Source organism: Lacerta agilis, chromosome 14 (assembly GCF_009819535.1).
Source record: "Lacerta agilis isolate rLacAgi1 chromosome 14, rLacAgi1.pri, whole genome shotgun sequence".
Taxonomy (NCBI): Eukaryota; Metazoa; Chordata; class Lepidosauria; order Squamata; family Lacertidae; genus Lacerta; species Lacerta agilis.
This window is the reverse complement of record NC_046325.1, coordinates 25,999,294-26,022,072: the sequence shown is the minus strand read 5'-3', so window position 1 is coordinate 26,022,072 and position 22,779 is coordinate 25,999,294. Positions and strand designations below refer to the sequence as shown.

General features: G+C 46.3%; 1 protein-coding gene across 2 annotated transcripts; it reads right to left on the bottom strand.

Moving 5' to 3' along the window:
- Positions 1 to 3,188: 3,188 nt before the first annotated feature.
- On the bottom strand, positions 3,189 to 22,556 carry LOC117059006 (transcription factor CP2-like protein 1). 2 transcript variants are annotated; one of them, XM_033170451.1, is made up of 15 exons: positions 22,365 to 22,556; positions 18,057 to 18,211; positions 17,058 to 17,131; positions 16,460 to 16,565; positions 13,929 to 14,035; positions 12,519 to 12,671; positions 11,444 to 11,554; positions 9,919 to 10,016; positions 9,413 to 9,467; positions 8,186 to 8,279; positions 7,378 to 7,468; positions 6,107 to 6,186; positions 5,720 to 5,865; positions 4,466 to 4,517; positions 3,189 to 3,303 (listed from the first exon to the last, which is right to left on the bottom strand). In XM_033170451.1, exons 1-15 carry the CDS (start codon positions 22,487 to 22,489, stop codon positions 3,266 to 3,268), a joined length of 1,485 nt encoding a protein of 494 aa, XP_033026342.1. In that variant the 5' UTR covers positions 22,490 to 22,556; the 3' UTR covers positions 3,189 to 3,265. The 2 variants fall into 2 exon arrangements, with proteins under 2 accessions (XP_033026342.1, XP_033026341.1); XM_033170450.1 differs by lacking the exon at positions 22,365 to 22,556 and adding an exon at positions 20,321 to 20,579.
- Between the last annotated feature and the right edge of the window lie 223 nt (positions 22,557 to 22,779).

Genomic DNA, 22,779 nt, shown 5'->3' with positions numbered 1-22,779 from the left:
CCAAACGTTTTTATTAACAACGCCCTCCATTTCTTCATAAAAAATTATATTGGATGCCCAGGTTGGAAACTTGCCATTCAGCCCCCGTAACTATAATACAGAGATATCTGTAAAATACTACTTTTATGATCCTGTAAACTGTGTTTTCACCTTTCCTGGACACTTGATTGTGAATATAATAATGCCAATTAACAAAAAGTAAAGCAAATACAAATATGTATGTATATATGTAGCTCAATCTTTTCTTTTTCTGTCCATGTTACAATATTGTGATTTCGGCTAAGTTTGTAATGTGGGGAAATGGTCACGAAAAGAAAAGAAAAAAAGTTTCCAAATTGCGGCTGTGAAGGGTCGTGTGGTGAGAACTTTTTTTCTATTATTTGTCTTTGTTCCTGCGACAGATTTTTTTGTGAACCTTAAGTAGGCCCGGAATAATAAGCTGGAGATTTCTTTGAGAGTCATTTTGTGAATAAGCCGTTATGATATATTTGACGGGAGCTGTAATACATGTAGTACTCTAGGTGAAATATTAAGTTTTTTAAGGATTGTATCCATCCACCATGTACTGTAGTGATTAGAGCTGTGGCACAGGTGGTCCTCGTTTTTGCACTGGGGGTTGCGTTCCAGACCCACCCACCCCCTACAAGCCCGCTCCACCCCTTTTTGTGACATCTTTATGACATTTTGGGGCTGCTTCCAAAAGGAAGTGGAAAGGGAAAGGAGAATGTTAGCCGCTTTGAGACTCCTTAGGGTAGTGATAAAGTGGGGTATCAAATCCAAACTCCTCTTCTTCTTCTACTACTTCCGGGTTCAGCACCATGCACGTGTGCACGGTCGTGTGTCATTTGGATGTGCCTAACTAGGTCATTGCCTGTATATGAGATGGTTTGCATAATCAGATGTTTCAATGCCACCCCTCAAAGCCCACTGGAAGACTGGAAACCACAACACTGTGTTTAAAAGACTTGTGTCTATGAGAACAAAATGAGCCCATCTGGTCCATCTGGTTCCCACGGTGGCCTACTAGATGCCTGTAGGAAAGCTGCAAGCAGGACCTGAGCATAAACAAGAGTGCCCTCTTCTCTCCCGTTTCACCCCAGGTTTCAGCAACAGAAGCATTGCTGCCTCCATCCATGAAGGCAGAGCATAGTCATCGTGGCTATTAGCCATGTCTAACTGTATCCTTCATGAATTCACCCAGTCTTCTTTCGAAGGGGGTTACAGTGGAATGATCCCGAGGAGCACTTTCACACCAAATTGTGCTTGTAGCATATTTTCATCTGGACCTGCTCTCAACCGCAGGTCCTTGGCAAGTGTGTGTCCTTATGATATGTGTGGCCCATTCATGCTTTATATGTTGCGGTGTGTGCTTAAAATAACTGCAGTGCACACTTTAAATACGAGACTGGGAGATTGTAATGGTTCCTGTAACCGAGGCTGTAAATCAGTTTAGTCAAGCTTGTGCACTCAGCAATACCTTACCAGGTTATTAGAAGATTTCCCGTATGTGGAAGGGGAGAAATTCCAGGTCACAAGTGTGGTTGCACAAATACCGGCACATTATGTGTATCTGACATAAAAATAGCCACTCTTCATTACTTTATAATTCTATTACTGTTCCCCTATAGTGTGGAAGGATTAAAAACCATTAAAACACACACTCAGCTGGTAAACAGATGGCAGTAAATCACAGCTTTTTTAATATAAAAAGGCATAGACAAATACATCAAAATACAAATAGATTATTATTATTTTTAGATTGCAGTTAATACTAATACATGAAAAAATGCTTTAAGCAGTATAAAGGCATATACCTTTCTGGGAAAAAGACATTTGAAAACTAGTGGTTTGGAATAGTTTGTGTTTCTGGTCTACAGATCAAGTGCAACATTGGAGTTCGTAACCATTGGCACGATCCTATGGAACTTTGTGAGGGAGCCCCATTGAATTCAGTGGGGCTTTCTTCCAGGTAAGTATGTAGAATTGCAGCCTAAAGCTTCCATGAGATTTTTATGAGCCACCTCCTTTCAATGTTTGATTGGCTTTCCTTCTTAATAAAACTGACACACAGAAATTGACATCCAAACTCCTGTAATTGGATAGCACCAGACAAACAAGCCTGGCTATTAAAAACGACCTCACTATATCCTGAAATTTAGAATACATACTGGAGGTCAAGCATTTGGTGTTTTAAGAAATGTGTCATTAACAGATTCTCATTCTGCCAAGTGTGCAGCTGTCCCACCCCTCTTCTCCAGTTGTGGTGATGATACATCTCTCCAGCTTGACATTCTAACTACAGATTCTCCTGCCCAACAGAAACTCTGCGAACCGGTTTAACATGCATGCACACTAAAACTGTCGTCAAGCACTTTGGGGAAGGGGTGGTGTCTCCCTCGCACATACAATTGGCCTCTGCTTGCAGGGGGCAAGATATTCAGTAGATTGTGCCCTGTGGTAAGTTGGGCTGAGAGCAGGAGCTGGAGAGGTTCTGAGCAAGCTACACTGGTAATCTCTGCCTTGTGGTACTGCTTGAAGATTAAAGATGTGCTTGCACCCGAGAACTGATTAATTATACCAATGACCTGCCACATAAAGGCTAGCCGTGTAAGCATTTAGATAGGAGACCTCTTGCACTCCCAGCTAGATCCCTGGTGCCCATCTGTGCAGTGGGTGTTGTCAGGAAGCTGTTGCTCCCAAGGCCTCATCATGGGAGATGCAGGTCAGCCATTCTTCCATTCTGAAAGTGGTTATGTAGGGATGTAGGGTTATGCAGATTCCCAAAAACAGCCATATGTCTTTGCAACAGTTCTGCTAGCCAATTATTGACACCATGTTGGAACTTCAGTACTGTAGCAAAAACCTCTTAATTTTATCCTATACAGCCTGTACACAAATATATCTGCCTTGGATACTTTCTAACATAGAACTGGCATCTCTGCTGCCTCATCAAGAAAAAGCATGTTTGCTCATCCTGCTTGCTCATCAACTTGCTTCCCACCCTCTTATTGCAAATTTCAGATGCAGGATGGAAAGCTGTTTCTGTGTTCAGTTGCGATGCAGATCTCTGTTGCTACAAACAAAAGCCAGTTTGGTCCTTCGGCTCCAGATCTCGAAGAGTTCAGCCTTGCGAAATCTTGCATTCAATGAGATACAGTGAACTTGTGGTTTTTAACAACTCTATATTATTATGCTTGCTTCTGCATCCCTTTGCTCCTCATCTTCTTGGAGGCCAGCGCTGTGTCATCTTCTAGAAGGTCCGAGTCTATTTTAGAACTAAGTGATAACCTTCTGTGTTCTGCGCTGTAGTGACACACAACACAAATTAGTCATTTTCCAAGTGTTTGTTACTCATCCAGTGAATGGGTGTCTTTCATATATTTTCATACATACAGATCCAGAGGGGAAGAATTATTAGCTTGGGTGTTCTAGTTGCCACTCCAGGGAAGCTACCTCCACTTCTTGACTAGGCTAGACTGGGCTTGTTAGGGATCATTTCAAAGTGGGTGGTTTGGGGCCAACTCTGGCATTTTGTGGGCCCTTGCGCAAGATCCAGCAAAGGAGTGTTCTGTGCCCTTGCCCAAGCAATTTGGCTAGTACCAACTATTTGCCACTGCCTTTTAAGTTTCTAAGTGGAATGGCAAATTGAGGTGGGGAGCAGCTTGAAGAAGGCTGTCAAATTACTCCTTGTTTAAAAGCTATGATTTGAACTCAGATCCCTGTTCCTATAATCACTAGACTATAATGCCATATATTGTAAACCTGTAAACCGAACTGAATAAATGGCATTTTCCCTGGGCTTACAGGGGACCACCTTCAAATGGGTGGTCTGCCCCCGTATTTCCAAAACGTCTCATTTTGGTTTTTCAGGGTGAGGAAGCCATGTTAGTCCACTACACCGAAATAATAGGGAAGAGCCTTTGAGAGACTAGCATTTATTGAGGCAAAAGGATTTGTCCACTAAAACCCACTTTGTTAGAAGGAATTATCCTTAGTTGGAAAACACATCTGTCTACGCACGGAGACAAAATGATTTGCAAACCAAGTGCATGTGATACAGCCCCCTTGTTGGACTAAACAAGTCTGAGTCAGGTCAGTGCCTGCATGGAAGACTGACTGAAAATCTGTCTCCATGATGGAAGAAAGGCAGGAGAGAAACTGCTAAAAACAAAAATGGTAAAGAGACTTGTAGCTTCCTTTAAAAACTTTAACAAATTATCATGGCACAAGCTTTTGTAAACAATTGTCTATGTGTCAGTTTTTCACCAATTTCTCCTTACTCCTGTGTCTCCTTGGTTTGGGGTTTTTTTTCCATGTGCAAAGGGAGGGGAGGAATGCCAACTGAGAGCACTTCATACATCTGACAGTGAACTCTAGCCCATTTAAGTGAATTTCACAACAAATGAGTTTGCTTGTAAGGTGGTGCCACAAGATTCTGCTCCTTTTTACAGGGAAGCTCACCTACCTTTTGTTACAGCTGCTACAAAGGATGATTCGTCTGGAAGATTTCTGACCATCTGTGGCAACCCAGGAGAGAACAACAAGGCAAGGTTAGAAGCTGGCCAGACCCCTAGAAGCAGGTTTAAAGTCAACTTGGAGTTTCTGGGATTGCACCCCAGAGACCTCAGGCCATCTCAGTGGCAGATGGCCATGATGTGTCAAAAGAGATAGCAGGCAAGCGTAAGACCCGGTGGCACTCTGAATATAACAGGTGCATGTGAATGTATGTGCACAGACAGTTAGTGTTAGTTTTTGAAAATAGATTTATGCAAATTTAATCTGACTTGAGAGTTAAGTTTGAATGCTTAAGGGTTCTTGGATGGGGCTTGTAAAGTTTAGCACTGCTTCTGAACTTGTAGAGTTGGCGATGACCCTGAGGATCATCTAGTCCAGGGGTTGCCAAATCCCAAGAGACTGCGATCTACTCACAGAGTTTAAAACTGGCAGTGATCTACCCCCCTTTTTGGGGTTCAGGTCAAAGTTGTTGGGCTTTTTTTAGGAAGGAGCAAGGCCCATTTTGGGGGAGTTCGGGTCAAAGTTGTTGAGTTTTTTTCAGGGAGGAGTTAAAATGTTGAGCTTTTTTTTAGGGGAGCCACAGTTGTTCAGCTTCTTTGGGGGGAGCCAATGATCTACCAGTGATCTACCACAGATGTCCAGTGATCTACCGGTAGATCGCGATCTACCTGTTGGACATGCCTGTCTATCCCCTTGAAATACAGGAATATGCAGCTGTCGCTTACAGGGGATTGAACCCATAACCTTAGCATTATCAGCACCAGGCTGTAACCAACTAAGGTATCCAGCTGATCATAAGAATTTGGCCTATTCAGGTCTTCTGCACTAGACATTCCACGGTTGAAATATCTCCCATCATCAACTCACCAGCCTCTGCCCTGCCTCCAAACTAATAAGGGGATAATACTGATCTACTTCACAGGGTTGTAGTAATGTTAATGGAAGCACACTCTTTTAAAACACACACACACTCCTGTGTTGTAGCAACAGTGTCAGATACAGTAAAATGGTTTCATGTGGAGGAAAGTTCCATTTCTAAACATGCCACTCCAGGTTGCTGCAAGGTCAGTTGTAGCTCCCTAGTTCATGCTTCTGAATTCACTTTGGGGTTCCTGTGGCAAAGCACTGGGCCAAGGGAGCTCTACAGCTTCTGGCCCCTGTCCGAAGGAGGCCATGGTATTAGGCTTGAAAATAAGGCTCATACCTGATCGTTGACAAGGATGTGAATTCCTGTCGGCCCCTGCCTGGAGACCTGCTGAATCTGGTTGGCTGGGAGGCTGAGCAGTTCTGCCAGTTTATTGGTCAGCTCGCTGGCAGTCAGCTCTTCCAGATACAATTCCTGGTACAGGGCTTTGAGGAAAGGAAAACAAAGGGGATTGAAATTTGTGCCCCCAAAAACAAATGTTTAGGCCAAACACAAACATTAAAACATTAGTATTGCTGCCAGGGAGGGTGTGCAAGTCCCTTGTGGGATGTTATAAAATGTCATTTAAAAGCACAGAGAGGTTTTTCCTGCCCACTGGCAGGTGTGAATATATGGAGCCAGATAAAGGTCTCTAATGATAAACTTGGGGAAGTAACACTGACTTACCAGACGCTGCATTTGGAGAGACATTCCCACTTGTTTCCACCTCCCTGGACACGTAAAGGATGAGCCGCGGGCGCACACACCTGAGGGGAGGCAAAGTTTTGTAGCCCACCAATACCTAGTAAGATGGCGTAGTGCAAAGATTGAGAATTTGTGACCCTCTAGAAGTGAGGTCTCCCATCAAACCCAACCAGCAGGGTTAATGCAGAGTAGCTTTCCCACTGCACTAAGCACCATCCCCAGGGCTTTGCCCTGTAAGGGAAACCCATTAGTGTTGTAGCCACCCATGCCTGTAAGGCAGGCATCCCCAAAGTGTAGCCCTCCAGATGTTTTGGCCTACAACTCCCATGATCGCTAGCTAACAGGACCAGTGGTCAGGGATGTTGAGAATTGTATCCCAAAACATCTGGAGGGCTGAAGTTTGGGGATGCCTGCTCTAAGGGGTGTTCCACAAGTGGGACGCCACCACAGAGAAGGCCCTGCTTCAGGTTCCCATGCCACCAGCAGCACCCTGCCCTTGGGACCACCATCTAGTGTAACCCAGTGACATCACCCTCTATACTCGTCTAGATGGCAGCTGCTGGTTACATCTGTCCTAAGGGTTCTCTAGCTGGTGCCTGGCCCTATAGATAATTGTGGGTGCTGGGGGCACCTTAACAAATGGGATGGTGCCCCATGCATCACCTGGAGCTCCTTGGAGATGCAAATTTAACGATAAAAGGGGTTTACCAGATTACAGCCCAGAGATTTTCCTTTAACCTTTGAAATGTAGCTAGGAGGTGAGTCAGCTGTGGTGCCTTCCACCTGCTCCTTTTGCTCCCATTCCCATTTCCCCACTTGCTATTTGAGTCCTGCTTGCTTCAGCAAGCCAGAGAAGGTTGTGGGGTAGAAGAAGCCACAGCTGCCTTCTCTGATTCAACAAACATGAAGCTGTGTTGAATAATTGGCTAGACCAAGAATCATAGATGGTCCCTCGGGGTTCTTCCCACCCCCCTGCAGTGCAAGAATATGCAGCTGTCCCATATGGGGATTGAACCTGCAACCTTGGCATTATCAGCACCGCAAGCTAACCAGCTAACTCAGACATAATCCTGATAGAGTTCAATGGGACTTTCTCCCAAGTAAGTTTGTAGAAGATTGCAGCCCGGCCCTATGTTTTATCAACACTAAGCTACTTTGAGAACTTCTTTACAAGATGTAATAATATTCTTCCCTTTAGCTTTGTCCCCCACCCTCAATTTTAACTGAGGGGGGGCATTAACATAATTCCATACCTGGCCTTTAGCGCATTTGAGAGTCTGATTCCGTCTGCTGTTCCACAGATCTGCACAAGGTCCGTCCGTGAGAGCCTGAGCAAGTCAGCTCCTGCGGGAGGAAGTTAAAGAGAGGAATCTGTTGGCAAAATGGTCCCTGCTCAGAATTTGCCCTGAAGTTGTAAAATCCACGGTGCATCTTCCTGGGACAGCAATGGGAGCAAAATAACTTGGAATCATAGAGTTGGAAGGGACCACAAAGATTATGCAGTCAAACCCCCTGAAATTCAGGAATCTTTTGCCCATTGTGGGGCTCAAACCCACAACCCTGAGATTGAGAGTCTCATGCGCTACCAAATGAGCTTTTTTGGACTCAAGACAGAGTTGGCCCAGTGTCAATTCTGATGCTTTTGTCCAGCCCATCATAGCTTCAGGAAGGCTCACTCCACAATGTGCCTTGGAGTTAATTTTTTCCCACCCGTAAAATACTTCCAGGGTATCAGGGACTGGCACAACCAGTTAATTTGTGACTACATCACACCATCAATTTACATGGCGCTTTACATTGTCACATAATCAGAGACAAGCGTCTGCCTTGCGGAGATTGCAATCTAAATATCGGCTTGCTCTGCAGTGCATAGCGGTGGCTTTCTATCTGAACTTTAAAAATACAAGAGAGGGGGGGGAGAGATTTCTCCATGCCTTAAAAAAAATGTATGTAGGGTGGAGGTTGTTCTGGTGGAAGACCAGAAAAGGGCATTTGTGGGGGGCGGGGAATCAACATTTCAAGAGGGAGACAAGCTATGTGTTGGAAGAGAAGAAGCCTCACCTGTATAGCTGGCGAAAATACGGGAGTAATTGGGGAACCTGTTTTTGTGCAACCATTGTTGGGTTTCCAATATGGAAGCACTCGGGCTCAAGGCCTGAAAGGAAGAGTGGGAGAAACATGGAGAAATCAACATCGGCTGCAGCCCAGAGGGCACTGGGGATCAAATACATCAAAGACAGTATATAAATACCCAAGTATAAGAACAACCGAGTTTGCTGGCTGGTGCCAAAAGGCTTGGTAGGGGCCTGTTAAACATTCAACCGTGCTGCTTCACCCATTCCAGGCAACCACCTATGATTGGATTTGGAGTCAAAACAAAATAAAAAATTTAAAAAATCCTACCAGTAGCACCTTAGAGACCAACTAAGTTTGTTCTTGGTATGATCTTTCATGTGCATGCATCTGAAGCTCATACCAAGAACAAACTTAGTTGGTCTCTAAGGTGCTACTGGTAGGATTTTTTTAAAAAAAAAATTATTTTGTTTCGACTATGGCAGACCAACATGGCTACCTACCTGTAACTGGATTCGGAGTGTCACTTCGATGTTTTAGGACTGAGCCCAGGAACCTTGAAGCCCTACCTAGAAGGTGGGGTTGCTGTAATGCCACCAGCCCATATTATTTATTTAATTTATATCCTCCTACATCCCCCAGTGTCTGGGTGACTTGCATGAATATTTAGGATTTCATTTTTTAAAAAAAGACATGAAATAAAAGAGATGGCAGTTAATGGCACTAATTGCTGCTGCGGGACAAATTATTGGCAGGAATTTGAAAAAAAGAACATCTTCAAAATCTGTTCCCGAGAGCCTTTGTGTGCAATCAGTTCAGAGACCTGCATGAGGTGGTGTGGGCTGCAGGTGGCATGTTTCGAACTCGGTGCAGGGGGGACGACAACCTTTGGGCTCTCCCTTTCCCTTCAGCTCCCATTGGTGTTGCTTGGCAGAGCAACACCAACAAAAACGTTCACCTAGACAAGCCACTGGCAATTACCTGGTGCTGTTGTGTGTGGTGTGTTCTTTCCTAAGCACAGTGACACGCATGCATATGCCCTTTCCGGATGCAGGCTGCTAAAAGTAAAACCATCTTTTGCCACCGGGCGTCACTCTTATACCATGTTTGGGAAAGCAAAGCAAGAGAAGGCCTAGAAAATTTAAACTGAAAGAGTTGAAAACTTTTACGAGGGTGAAGCCAGCCTATCTCTGTGCGTCCCATCCCCTCGCTTACCTCTGCCGTGCTCTCTGATGAGCTATCCAGGGTGTAGCCAGGTGAGGAGCACACCCTGCCAAACAGAGGAACAAAAGTGGGTTATTCAGTTTCGATGGCCAGGGTCCACCTCTAAATGGTCAGCATTTTGCAATAGGGATTCAAACACAGACCAGATATTTAGGTTTGTGTGATTGCAGCATTTAGAAGCGCTCTGTCGCCCTAGCACAACAAATCCGCTAAATTGGGGAGGGGGGGGAGAGAGAGACCCGCCACAATTAGGAAAATGCCCTGGACAGTGTGGGAAAGATGAACAGTTTAAAGGAAGACACATAAGCACAGCTGACACAAATCGGGACGAATCCTCAATGTCATTTAACAGCCCTGGAAGGAATGCTCAATAAAGACAGGAGATAGTCTGACCTCCGCATGAGCTTTGTGCAAGCAAGTTGGGACAAATGCAGCTCACGGGGTGGAGGAGTCATCCAGGGCTTTGCTACTACAGGCTCTTGCTTTGCCCAGCTTACCTTTCAGGGGTCTGAAGCTTGAAGGGATGGGGAGAGACAAGGCTGGGGGTGGCCGGAGGACTGTGAAGGTTGCCGGCAGCTTCTGGCCATGGGGCACACTGGAAAAGGAGGGGAGAGGTGGTAAGAGGAAACAGAGACCAGGAGAGAAATGTTAGACCTTGGATGCTGCAACATCTCTCACACTCACCCATCCTCTGGTGCTTTGGGGCTACAGCCCTCCTACTTCAGAGAACACCTATCAAAGGGCTGTGTGCATCATGGCACCGCGTGGTTGCAGAAAGCTTTTGTTCAAAAAGCAAGTTCCTAGTCCTTATGGATGTGGTGGTAGTTTTGAAGTTATGTGGGCAATGCCTACTGAAAACCTAGGTGCTGGATGAGGTGCTGAGGAGGATTCCCAGTGGACAAGGCGTTAAGTGCCCTGCTTAACTCTTTATCTGCCCCTATAACTAGCAAAAGCAGTGTGAGATAAGAATGTGGCTGTCCGTGGAACTTTGATTTGAATAAAGAAAAAGTATAGAACAACGAAGATGCCAAGACTCAAGGGGCTATTAGGAATGGGAAGGGACTTGGACCATCATCCCCCAACAGAATGGTTGTGCTGGCTGACATGTAGTTCGAAGCATCTTGAGGGCTCCAGGTTGAGGAAGGTGGCTCTAAGCTAGGGATGGGGGGAACCTGTTGTTGGACTTCAGCCCCACCCATCATGGCCACTCATCAGGGATGGTACGAACTGCAGTCCAATAATTAGACCTGGGTGGTATATCAGCCAGGAGCAGACCGCAATGTCGGCTTCACTCAGCAGTATATCGCTGGTGAACCAGCCATTGCTCCCGAGTCCCTCTGCTAGAGACTTCCTCCAGCAAGTGCTGCTAGCAGAGGGACTCCGGAGCGGTGGCGGTTTCACCAGCGATATATTGCTGAGCGAAACCGCCACCCCACTCTGCCCTCATACTGCGCAGGAGGAGAAAAAAGCTGCATTGGCAAGGTGCCAATACAGCTTCTTGTTCTCTCTGCATCTTTAAATTGCTCAGCTGAGGAGTGTGTGGTTGCCGCTCCCCTCCAAGCAGTTAAAGGATCCCCCAGCCCGGGGCTGGCTCCTGCACAAATGGGGAGAGCAGCTGAGCCAGACAAACAAGCTGCCTTGTCCCAGCCCACTAGGCACTGGGGTGAAACCCACCTCAGCTCCCGCAGTGAGAGCTATGGCAATTGCATCCGGCACCTCGCAGACTGAGGCCAATGCAGCTTGTTCTTTCAATATCACTGCATATCACCATACCGTTATGTTGGGCTGGTGATATTCCGCGATGTTGAAAAGCTGGTATCGCCCAGCCCTACCAACAATACCTGAAGGCCCACAAGTTATAAGGCTGGGATAGGTCAGTTGGCAAAGCATGAGACTCTTAATCTCTGGGTCGCAGGTTTGAGCCCCATGTTGGACAAAAGATTCCTGTGTTGCAGGAGGACTCTTGGTCACTTCCAACTCAACAATTCTTCTCAGTTCCTGCTGTAGAAAGGGAACCCGTACCTCTGTCAGCATGGTGCTTTCGTACGAGGGCTGGTATTTCTCACGCTCCTGAAGGGACTGCTTCTCAATCTTCTCCCGGTCTGTTTTTTGCTTCCGGTCTGCTCCTTTGGGCTGAAAAGTACACATTTCCTATATCTATAAAATCAAATTTTCACGTACACTTACAGTATGGTCCTGTATATAGTTACTGGTAGCCCCCCCCCTCCCATTTATGTTCTGATTTCACACATCGGTGAAATCACGCATAATTGAAACCCATTGAAAAAGCCTGCAGACACCCTGGCCTGCCCCTGTTCCTCCCTTTTAGCGATGTTTCAGTGATGTCTTTCTGGGTCACTTCTGGGTTCGGTGCGATGTGCTTATACACAGTTGTGCACATATTGAATACATGTCAACGGGGGCTGGGGGGGCTGCCTGAATTTGGAAGGAGCCCAGGGATACAAAGGTGCCGTTCAAAACTAAGGCAAAGCAGACATTCTAAAACAGATTAAAATACTCCAAAAACAATGACAATTTAAAACATCAAAAATCAGTTACAGTTTAAACAAACAAAAATCTAAAAGCAGCCAAAAACATTCTTCTATCCAATGATCGCAGGGTTGCCTGGAATAGAATTCTTTAGCCACCAAACTCCTGGGTAAACAGGATTAAAAAAAAAAAAAACTTGAAAGTTAATGATGAAGATAGGGAACCAGCACTGAAAAGGCCCTGTCACAGATCAGCCCCCAACTGGGCATCACCACTAAAAAGGTCTCGTCTGCTGTTCATAGAGGGCATCCCATCCAGAAGCCAAATCAGATTCATACCCCCTTAGTTTTAGTAACGGCACATTGGTTATTAGGTGCTCTCAACAAATTCACTGCGCCCAGGTTTTGCCTTATGTAGCATAATGCAACTTGGCTTATTTGCTCGAGTCACACATAGTAGGCACTCTCTTGTTTACGCCTGCTTTCAGCTTTCTGAAAGAGGAGCTCTATAGCAAGGCTTCTTTCCTGGGAGGATCCTGCTTCTGGGGTGGGGCGGGGGGGGCATGTTAGGTTCGATCACCAGCTCCTGCGGGGCAAGGCAGCATTACCTTGAAGACTTTGATGAGGCAGCTGGCCGAGTGCAAGTGCTCCACATGTTCCTCCTTCTCGTTGGACCGGAAGGTGTCCACCTGGATTCGGAAGGGAACACCTTTCTCGCCACCGTTCTTGCGTAATGTGAATTCAGTACTGATGCAGTGGACCTGTCGCCCCCAAAAAAGTGGGGGGAGAGGAAGGTCAAAAAAAGGGTAAGCAGCATCAACTGGGAATAAGGGGTGTTCGAAGGAAGGGTTTTATTTTAGTTTATTTTCTGCCTAACGCGAGGCTCGAACCCACAACCTGGAGATTAAGCGTCTCGTGCTGTACTGACCGAGCTATCCCACAGGCCTGTCGAGCAAGGACTCTTCCAGTTTGGGCAGCCGAGTGGAAATGAGCCTTGTTACAGTCAAGAGTCTGTACAAAACAACTTTGCTCATTCCATGTGCAAGGCCAGAGTGGTAGCAAACATCCCTTTTAGTTCCAATGTTCAGGCACCGTGCTGGTGTTTACGGGGCCAAAAACGATGTCTCTCACACACAAACAAGGGGAAGTATCTGAATGGGGAACCCTAAGGCTTGCAGAAGTGCAGCAGGCCTTTCTAAGAGCATTGGCCCCTCTAGCCCAGCATCCTGTTCTCACAGTGGCCAGCCAGATGCCGATGGGAAGCCTGCAAGCAGGACCTGAGCGCAAGAGCTCTCTCTCCTAGCAACTGACACTCAGAAGCATTACTGCCTCCAATGGTGGTGGAGGAAGAACATCTCTATCAGATCTAGTACCCATTGGTAGCCTTATCCTCCATGAATTTATCTGACCCTCTTTTAAAGTCATCCATTTGGGGGGGGGGGTCGGCCTCCATGAAACAGCCCAATGAAGGCTAAGCATGCTCAGTGAACACAGAATGCTAACTGACTGCTGGGCAGCGGGAACGGAACAGAGTGGCTGGAATCCCAATCATTCTGCACTGCAACATTTTGTTGCAGCTCCTACTTAAAGTACTATTGCCAGTGGTGGACTTTGGGCTCCCAAATTTCAGCGACACTAAAATTCAGCGCGCGCACACACGCCTATAGCACTCCTTTCTACAGCATTGTTTCGGCACCCCCTGAAGTGCGGCGCCCGGTGTAACTGCACCAGTTATGCCACCCTAAAACCACCCCTGCTATTATGACTGCGACTCATGTGTTTGCTTGCATCCGCTGATTGCTATTATCCTAGCAACATCTACTTGTTACTCAATTGCTGAAGGCATACAGGTTCATTTCCGCATACTGTATTTACATTAAGTGCCAATGGTGTATTGGAAAATACAGAGGGAGCAAAACTGGTCCCAAGGGGAAAGGGAATAAAGGCCTAAAGGAGGAGAAAGCAACTGTAGGAGTCAAGGAGTCCTACCAGTAGGTATCCCCATCTTGGTTGCTTACCTGGACAAAGACAGATGTCCGCTTCGTCGGGTCCCACAGGAATTCCACGGTGTTGAGCAAGTTCGGGTGGATATGAGGTTCAAGGATACCGACGGACATGGGGATATCTGTAGTTGGCCATCAGAGGAAGAGGGGGTCAGGATTTCAGGGCAACCTTACAATCGGAACAATTGCTGGGTATCCACCTTGAAGGGGGGGGTGCATGGAGCTCCCTCCCTGGGAGTGTACATAGAATCATAGAAGGGATCTTGGGGGGGGGGTCCTCTCATCTGGGCCCCTTTGCTGAGAGCAGGGTCCACAGTGCAAGATGCAACGGCACCTTCCCTGCTCGGTGCAACCCAGCCTCTGCTTAGATGTCCCCAGCGAATCTCTCCCATCACCTCCCAAAACAGACTGTCTTTTGCCTCTCCTAATATTTTAGTGAAGCAGAAATTGGGCTGTCGCCTCCTGTCTCTCCACTGCCCTTCTTCAAATCCCTCTTCCGGGCTCAAGTTTCCCATGGAGACTTTGCCTTAAGAATCTTTTGCTCCTTATTCCCAACAGTAACCATATTTTAAGTCCACGTAACTGCATTTTCCTCCTCGCTTTCCCCTTTTGTTTTCCCCATTGACTGTTTTATATTCAAAACCCCTTTTTGTTTTCCCTTATGATGTTCTTTTTAAAGTGCCACAAATACTGATAGTCTTGTATGTATAAATACATTTTTTTCCCCTCACTCTAAAGAAGAAGTCTCTGCCAGTGGAATGCAGAATCGGAGAAATGTGGAGAGGGCTGAAAATGTGAGGCGGTGCTGCCGAAGCAGTGTGGCTGAGCAGGACAGCGTGCTCCAGAAAACCTTGAAATGTCAGGGTGGGAGTCAGGCATTTGGAGACATAAACAGATCTCAGCCAGCCCCAGGTTAGGAGCAGAATGCATGAGAAAAGGACAAAGATTTCCCTGGCGTGTTTCTCACCACTTGTGAATAGAGCTACTGCCATTGTGGGCTGCCCTGAGGCAAGACCTGCCCAGCCTCTTAGTCTTGTCAAAAGACCTTGATAGAGCAGATATTCCAGTGATGTGTCTTCGGGGGGGGGGGGGCAGGCCCCAAACAATTTTCTGCCTCAGGCAAAGGACATGAAGGCACCTATTCAAGGTGCTGTCATTAGTGTTTAAATGACTTGGGCCCCAAATGCCTTTGGCTACAGACCCTCTTGGGTGCTGGGATTGGTAGAGGGGATGCTCTTGGATGTTTCACCTCAGAAGATTGTGGGGCAGCCCAGGAGAGGGCATTCTCTGTGGCAGCCCCAAAATTGTGGATCTCCCTCCCCACAGCAGTGTGTCTGGCACCTTCGCCACACAGTTTTTGGTGAGTGCTGAAAACGCACCTCTGGCCTGGTGACATTTGAGATGTATATTTTTAGGATGCACCCTATTCTTGTGATCCATGGGTAGGCAAACTAAGGCACGGGGGCCGAATCCGGCCCAATCGCCTTCTAAATCCAGCCTGCGGATGGTTCAGGAATCAGTGTGTTTTTACATGAGTAGAATGTGTCCTTTTATTTCAAATGCATCTTTGGGTTATTTTGGGGCCTGCCTGGCATTTTTACATGAGTAGAATGTGTGCTTTTATTTCAAATGCATCTCTGGGTTATTTGTGGGGCATAGGAATTCGTTCTTTTTTCTTCTTCTTCTTCAAAAAATATTCCGGCCCCCCACAAGGTCTGAGGGACAGTGGACCGGCCCCCTGCTGAAAAGGTTTGCTGACCCCTATATCTTGTGATCCTAAGTTGTTTTAAACTGCTTCTAATGTTATTTTAAAAATTGTTGTAACATGCCCTGGAACCTTATGGGAAAGAGTGGGTTGTTGTTATATTATAATTATAATGTACTTTTATAATAATTAGTTATAATATAATGTGGGAGCAGTGGACTTTGGAGTCTTCAAGCAGCCCCTCCACCTATGCACAATTCGACATTTGTAAATACCATAAATGCAAACATTGCAAAACTCTAATAAGCCTCCTTCCCTTTTTTCATATTTTATTTTCAATTTTCTATCATTTAACAATTTAACATCCAAATTACTTACTTCTTCATCCCTTCTAGACTCTCCACCCTACCCCTGGTTTCCAATTTCTCTCCTTTATTACCTTACACATCTTTAATTTTCCATTCAGTTACAAGTCCATTGATAACCCTAATTCACCCTAATGAAGCAATGTGAGCCAGTGACCTCCTTCCAAGGGAGCCCTGTGCCCCTGGAATTTCTCATTGCTCACAGAAGTGGGGCAAATGTTCCCTGCATCCTAGCACTTATTTTCTACTGAAGCCAAAGCTTTTCTTAAGGGGGATCCTTAACCTTGTTCTGTTGGTTGGGTTTCGCTTACAAAAAAACTCAATTTGATCTTCTCTAAAATCATCACCAAGCATTCCCAGTTACGGAAGATTGAGGGTTATGTTGAAGGTTGAAGGTTTAAAAGAAGCAAGGTTTAGAAGTATTTAAATGGGCGCAAAGTCTCCAGGGCCCAATTAAAAAATGAATCATTGCTTACCAATATCCAGGATGCGGTCCCCTGGCCGGTTCCACCTCCATCCCTCCAGCTGCTGGTGTTCAGTGTACTGTAGTCGCCGGTCATGGAATACCACCCTGACAACACTCTGACAGGGAGAAGGAGGTGTCAGAGATTTCCCAGGATCCACTTCTACCACTGGGGAAGTGCAATTCAACAACTTACGCATCGTTTCCTCCTAAAACGCATCGGTCTGAAAGCACTCCCAATTAGGAATGTTGAAAACATTCAGGCTTAAGAAAACAGAAATCCAAATGTTTTTTGCTAGCAAATGAATAACAGAAGAGCAGAAATGAGAAGGGAGCATCTACAAGCAAGGCATGGTGGGAATATCCTTGCTCTGTTGACACCCAACATCTGGGACCTTTGCTTTCTCTCAATAAAGAGATTGTGCATCTAGTTGCTATGACTTCGTGACTGGACTGGACTTATCTTCTATATACTCATTTGTCCCGTCCCCCCCCCCCCCCAAAAAAAACCTTTGCAACATATACTGTGTCAATGAATTTCATAAGCTAATTATGCATTATGAGCAGAGCATACTTTTTAATGCCAGTCAAATCTCCCTTTCCATCCTCACCTTCAGTAACTTGCGCCCCTCTGCAAACTCTCCCATCTTGGGATTGCACAGCATGCGGATCTCATAAGATTGCCCTAGAAAAAAGCAGAATCTGTCAAGAATGGGAGGCTGGTGTATAAAAATAGGTCAAGAATCTGGAATACCAGGCACAAATTTTCACCAATGATTATCTTAAGCCCAACATGAGATTATGAGTCTCACGCTCTACCGAATGAGCTATTCGGCTAGCAGAGGTTCCTGTGTACATTTGTAGCTTCAGTATTTGACAGTATCTGATGGGCAGCTTGCAATATGATGTCATACATTTTATGTTAACCTGAATAATTAATCAACCAGAAAACATCCCATCGAAAGCATCACATTTTAAGCCTATCAGTCAAATGTCAGATTCTGAATCAAGCTTTGACGCTGAAATCCAAATTGCAAAATCTGAAAATTTGGAAATTTCACTTGAGTTCTAGTCTAGCACCTTTGATATAGCAGGGATTTTACATGGGTCGTGGATGGGACGCCTCTTGCTTACGTGTGCGGCACTTTTGGTCCTCCGGATGTTGCTGAGCTACAACTCCCATCATCCCTGGCTATGCTTGCTAGGGCTGATGGGAGTTGTAGTTCAGCAGCATCTGCAGGGCCAACAAGGATCCCCTGCCCCTGCTGTGTCGCCCTCCACAATTCCCTTCATCCCTCACCACTGGCCATGCTGGCTGTGGCTGGTGGAAGTTGGGAGATCAACAATACCTGGATGTAAAAACCCATCAGTATGGTCTGCATCCATGCAAAACCTTCTGAAACCTCAGCAAACTGCTAGCAGCATGTAAAAGCCAGCCTGAGCTCTTGGTTTGTTTGTTTTTAAGCTTCTTGGGTGCTTACCATCCTATTCACTGCGCCTATTGAAGAGGCAACACATCTGTCCATGCCTTATGTTCACCGCTAGGGGTCAGCATCTAGGCAAAGTTCACTCCATCCTCAGCACACACACACACCTGCCCTAAACCTTACCTTGGTTGAGATAGGTGAGGGTCTCCTCATGCTGCTTGACAGCTGGAGAGGTGACGGCACATAGAACGTACTGGAAAGAAGGGCAGTGCTGCTCAGCCGACGTGGAGATGCTGTTTGGTTCTTCCTGTTTCAGGAATGGCAAAGTCAGGGGTTCCCTGCAGGTAACAAGGGAGAGGGGTGTGGACATGGGAGAGTCAGTCTGCGCTTACAAATGATGATTTTACACTTAGCTGAGGGGAGAAACTCCTGCATAGACATCACGTATATGAAGGAAGTAGCCTACAGGCAGAGAGCCAGTTTGGTGTGGTGGTTAGAGTGTTGGACCAAGACCTGGGAGACCTGGGGTTCAAATCCCCACTCGGCCATGAAGCAAACTGGGAGACCTTGGGTCAGTCACTGCCTCTCAACCTAAGCTACTTCACAGGTTTGTTGTGAGGATTAAATGTTTACGGTACCTCCTTGTGGTTTCTGGAGGAAAAGGTGGGGCATAAATGCAACATAGATATTCAACGCACTTGAAAACTCCGTATGTACATGCATGCAGTGTGCAAATGTCAGGATGCCGAATCCAACAGTGGCTTCCCTGTGCATAGATGGTGCAGTATGGCTAGTTGTTTATGTGCAGATTACCTGCTAATTTCTACACCCTTGCCCTTTCTATGTAGGAGTGTCATGAGTCATAAGGCATCGGGGGGGGGGGGTCTTGCTGTTCCCTCGTCCCACTTCTGAATGTTCAATGTGCCCTAGGTAGAACACAGCTTTTGTCTGAAAGCATCTCTCTCACACGTTCTTGTCCTGCACTGACAACATTCACATCCGTCTTACAAATAAAGCAAGCAAAGGTTACTAGACTGCCCAATTTGGCTTCCCAAAATGTAGCCGAGTTACTCATTAGTGGCACATTTAACAGCTCTGAAGGGAAAGGAAGGGCTAAAGAAAAGAAACAGCTCTCTTCTGGTTGACAAAAGCTTCCTTGCCTGCTCTCCTGGGGGCAATTCTTTACCCCAGACTGCCGGGTGAGTCTCTCTGTGTGCAAGCCTGTTTTCACATGTCATGCGTCTGCAAAAAGGCTTTCGACAATACCCTCTGCATTTAGCTAGGTTGCTCTCTGGGTGGCTTGGGGGTCAGTCCCTGTCTTCCTCCCACCTGACGTACGTCACAGAAGTCTTTCTTTCTGCCTGGCTCTTGCATCTCTCTGGCCTTGGGCTCTTAAATGGAACCGTTTAACAGAACCTGTGGGCGGCTGCAAAATCTAGACTTCAACAGGCTCGATTGTCACGCTCAGGGCTTGAAGAGGCCTCTGGGGTGGTTTTCTGGACTTTAAAAATAAATCCACCTCTGCAGAGTTGCAGAGTTGCAATCTGGATGAAGGAGAGATCCCGGTGGCAGAGAAGGTGTTAGGAAAGGTGAGCTTCAGAGCAGGTTCAAGGGAAGCTTTTGGTTAGGGAGAGGGAGGCAGGGTAGAGGAGGAGACCCCCTCCGAGAGTTGCAAGCATGCCAGAAGGCCGAGATAGGAGGCTGAGGAAAGATGCAGAGGTGGGCAAGAGCAGCAGAGTGGAGACACCAAAGGAAGAAGGGGCAGAAGAGAGAGAACCAGGAGGTGAAAAACTGGGCAGCAGTTTGGGAGGAGACTGGCAAGGCATGCTAGAGCAGTCTTATAGGTGGGGATACAAAGCACCCCCGAAGAGCCAACGAACATAGGTGAACCCACGAAGGAAAGCAACGGGAGATCCATCCAAGTCATTGGTTCATTCACAAGTCCATAAAGTCTCCCCCACATGGATGGATCTGGCTTCTGTGCTGTGAAGCTTGATTTCCTGGAGTTTGTTTAGGAAACTTAACTACTGCAAGACGTAGCAATGCCACTAAGTGTAGGTGGCTTTAAAATAGATCGCAAACAAATCCATGGGAGGTGAATCTATGGAGGGGATATCAGCTGGAATAGCTGGAGTGGAGCCTCCCTGTGCAGAGGCAGTCTACCTCCGAATAGCAGATCCCTCTCGGCTTGTGAGATTTCACAAGACCTGCTGTTGGAAGCGGGCTAGATGAGTTGTTGGTCTATAGTGAGGCTGTTTGAATGGTTCTAAGCAGTATCAGTAACTCCTGCCACTATTCTATGCATCCTTTCCTGAATAAATTTCAGGCTTCTGCATGAACTTTCCACCTCCCTGACCTCTGCTGATGGCGTTGGGGTGGGAAGGGAAATGCAGGGCAAGGCAGGGCAGGCCAGGGCAGGGCAAAGGAGACAAAAGAAGGCCTCTCACCTCATAATGTTGCTTCCAGAGCAAGGATACATTTCCCCCGGGCTTGGCCAGTAATGATCAGGTTGGCTGTGCCAGAAAAGCATGATTGGCGGATCCCAAAAAAAAAGATGGACTAGGAAAATACCAGAGAAAAAAGAAAGTCTAAGCTCTGCAGCAGGCTGTGGCTGTTGTGCAACTGGAACCATCCCTTTTCTTTTTATGCACCTGCCGGCCAGGTGGGAGTGTTCAAAAGGAAATGCCATTCCATTGGCTGAGGGTTAAATACCTTGGATAACAGCATTTCATAGCCTTTTCCTTTCCTTGGGTTGGCCAGAGGAACTGATGGGTGCCAAGGACCCAGGACACATTTCTTTACTTAAAGAGTAGCCCACAACTTCATTAAAGAGAGACATGGGTGTATAGTCTAAAAAAGCAGATAAGGAAGCATGAAAAAGCCCAATGCAGGTAAAAAAACCACAACAACAACCTGGTGGATAAACCCCAAAGTCAGGTAAAATTGCCTGTATGGAACTAGGATTCATTGGGCAGTGTTGGATAAATTTTAGACCCTTATCTATACAGTTTGAACAATCAACAAACTATCGCTATTAAATGAAATCATTCAGAGAAAGAGAGAGAGAGAGAGAAGAATAATTGCTTGCATATGTTTGTAAATGTAATTACAGTCAGGAAGAGCAAAATAATTTCTGCTTAAACCACTTGCCAAAATAAAACAATAATATTCCATTGGCTGCTGTGTGACAGGATAAACTGTGGTTTCCGATCCGCTTTTTAACCCAGCATTCTGTATTTTCAGATATAGGTTGGTTTAAAGGGGCTTTGTCAGAAAGGGTTTTCCCTTTCTGGAACAGAAAGAGCAACCCCCATCCCTGTGCAGAAGGGGAAAGTCTCCATTGCCTCAGGATAACTGGGGCAGCTTTGTGTAAACACAAACAGCAGAATCTTCTCAAAACATTGTCGCATTGTCTTTCTTTTTGAATGCAGAGTGAGACTATGTCAAGTGATAGCAGGGGTGAATACTTCTAGGCATGGGCAGGGCACTTTCCCTTGACTGCTGATTTACCAAAGCCAGCTCTCGCTGCTTTCAGGTCCACTGAAATGTCTTCCTGGCAGGCTTGGACTCCACTCCAGAACACACACACAACCCCCTTTTAGAAAGGGAACCCCTGGTGGGAATTTACGTGCGGCTTGCTTAAAAGCAAGCACAATTCTAGAGTATCCAGCAATCCGTCACACTTTGGTGTGACCAAGATACAGAAAACAGGCAGAATGGGGCTTTGCAGCCTGGAGCAGGCAGTGGTTTACAATGGCTGGTGTCACCAGGGGGCAGATTTAGCACCCACTTCACTGGTGTGTCCTGAAGTGCACCCCCCCCCAATACTTCCTTCTATATGCTTGGTCACTTCACTGGGATAAACCAAAATTCAGCACTTTTTCAACATTCATTTATCAGATTTCTTTGTTTTAATACCTTCCTCTGATGTGCAATTATCAGGACGGTTTATACGTGTAAAAGTAGAAAGAAAATACCAAAAGCAGATGCAAAATTATTATTTTTAAAAAAAACTGAAAGGGGGAAAGCAGCAGGGGGAAAGCACAGTGGCAAAAGCCTTTTGGGGTAAGAGGTCTCTTTCCTTGGTGATGGAAAGTCCTTGGTGCTTGACATAGGCAGCTGGTGAGCTTCCCTAGGGAGAAAGTTCCATAAGAGGGCAGACTCTCCCCCCAGGGATGCCATGGCTATGATGATAGTGAAACCTAGAGAGAGAGAGAGAGAGAGCGGCAGGATCACACTCCACCGTCCATAGGTCATCCATCAGGCTGGCCAAGGCACTGTGCCAAAACCAGGCCTGGAGTTGAAGGACAACCACCTCACCCAATTGCCTTGCCCAAGAAGATAGAGATAGATAGATAGATAGATAGATAGATAGATAGATAGATAGATAGATAGATAGATACCGGTAGATCTGTCTGGTAGCTGTTAGAATCCCTGAAGTCCACCCAGGGAGTAGTCTCACACTGGCCCCTTTCCCAGTGAGGCACTTACCTGGACCCAGGCACCTTGCTAAAAACAAAAGCCAAGGTGAGCCAAAGGTCAAGCAGACATGTGGTTGGCCACACCTCCTCCAAGCACTTCACCCACCTTCTCAGACCACTGGCCTTCCACAGCATCCAGGGATGGGGAATCTGTGGCCATAAACATAAAACTACATGGAGCTCTGGTTGCAACCAGTGGTCTGGGCTGCTCTGTAGAAACAAGAGCATCTGGAGTCAACATAGATAGGGACTATTTTATCCTCAAACTGCTAACAATCATGGCACAGTAGGGCACAGTACAGTGGTACCTCGGGTTAAGAACTTAATTCGTTCTGGAGGTCCGTTCTTAACCTGAAACTGTTCTTAACCTGAAGCACCACCTGAAGCTAATGGGATCTCCCGCTGCCGCTGCGCCGCCAGAGCAC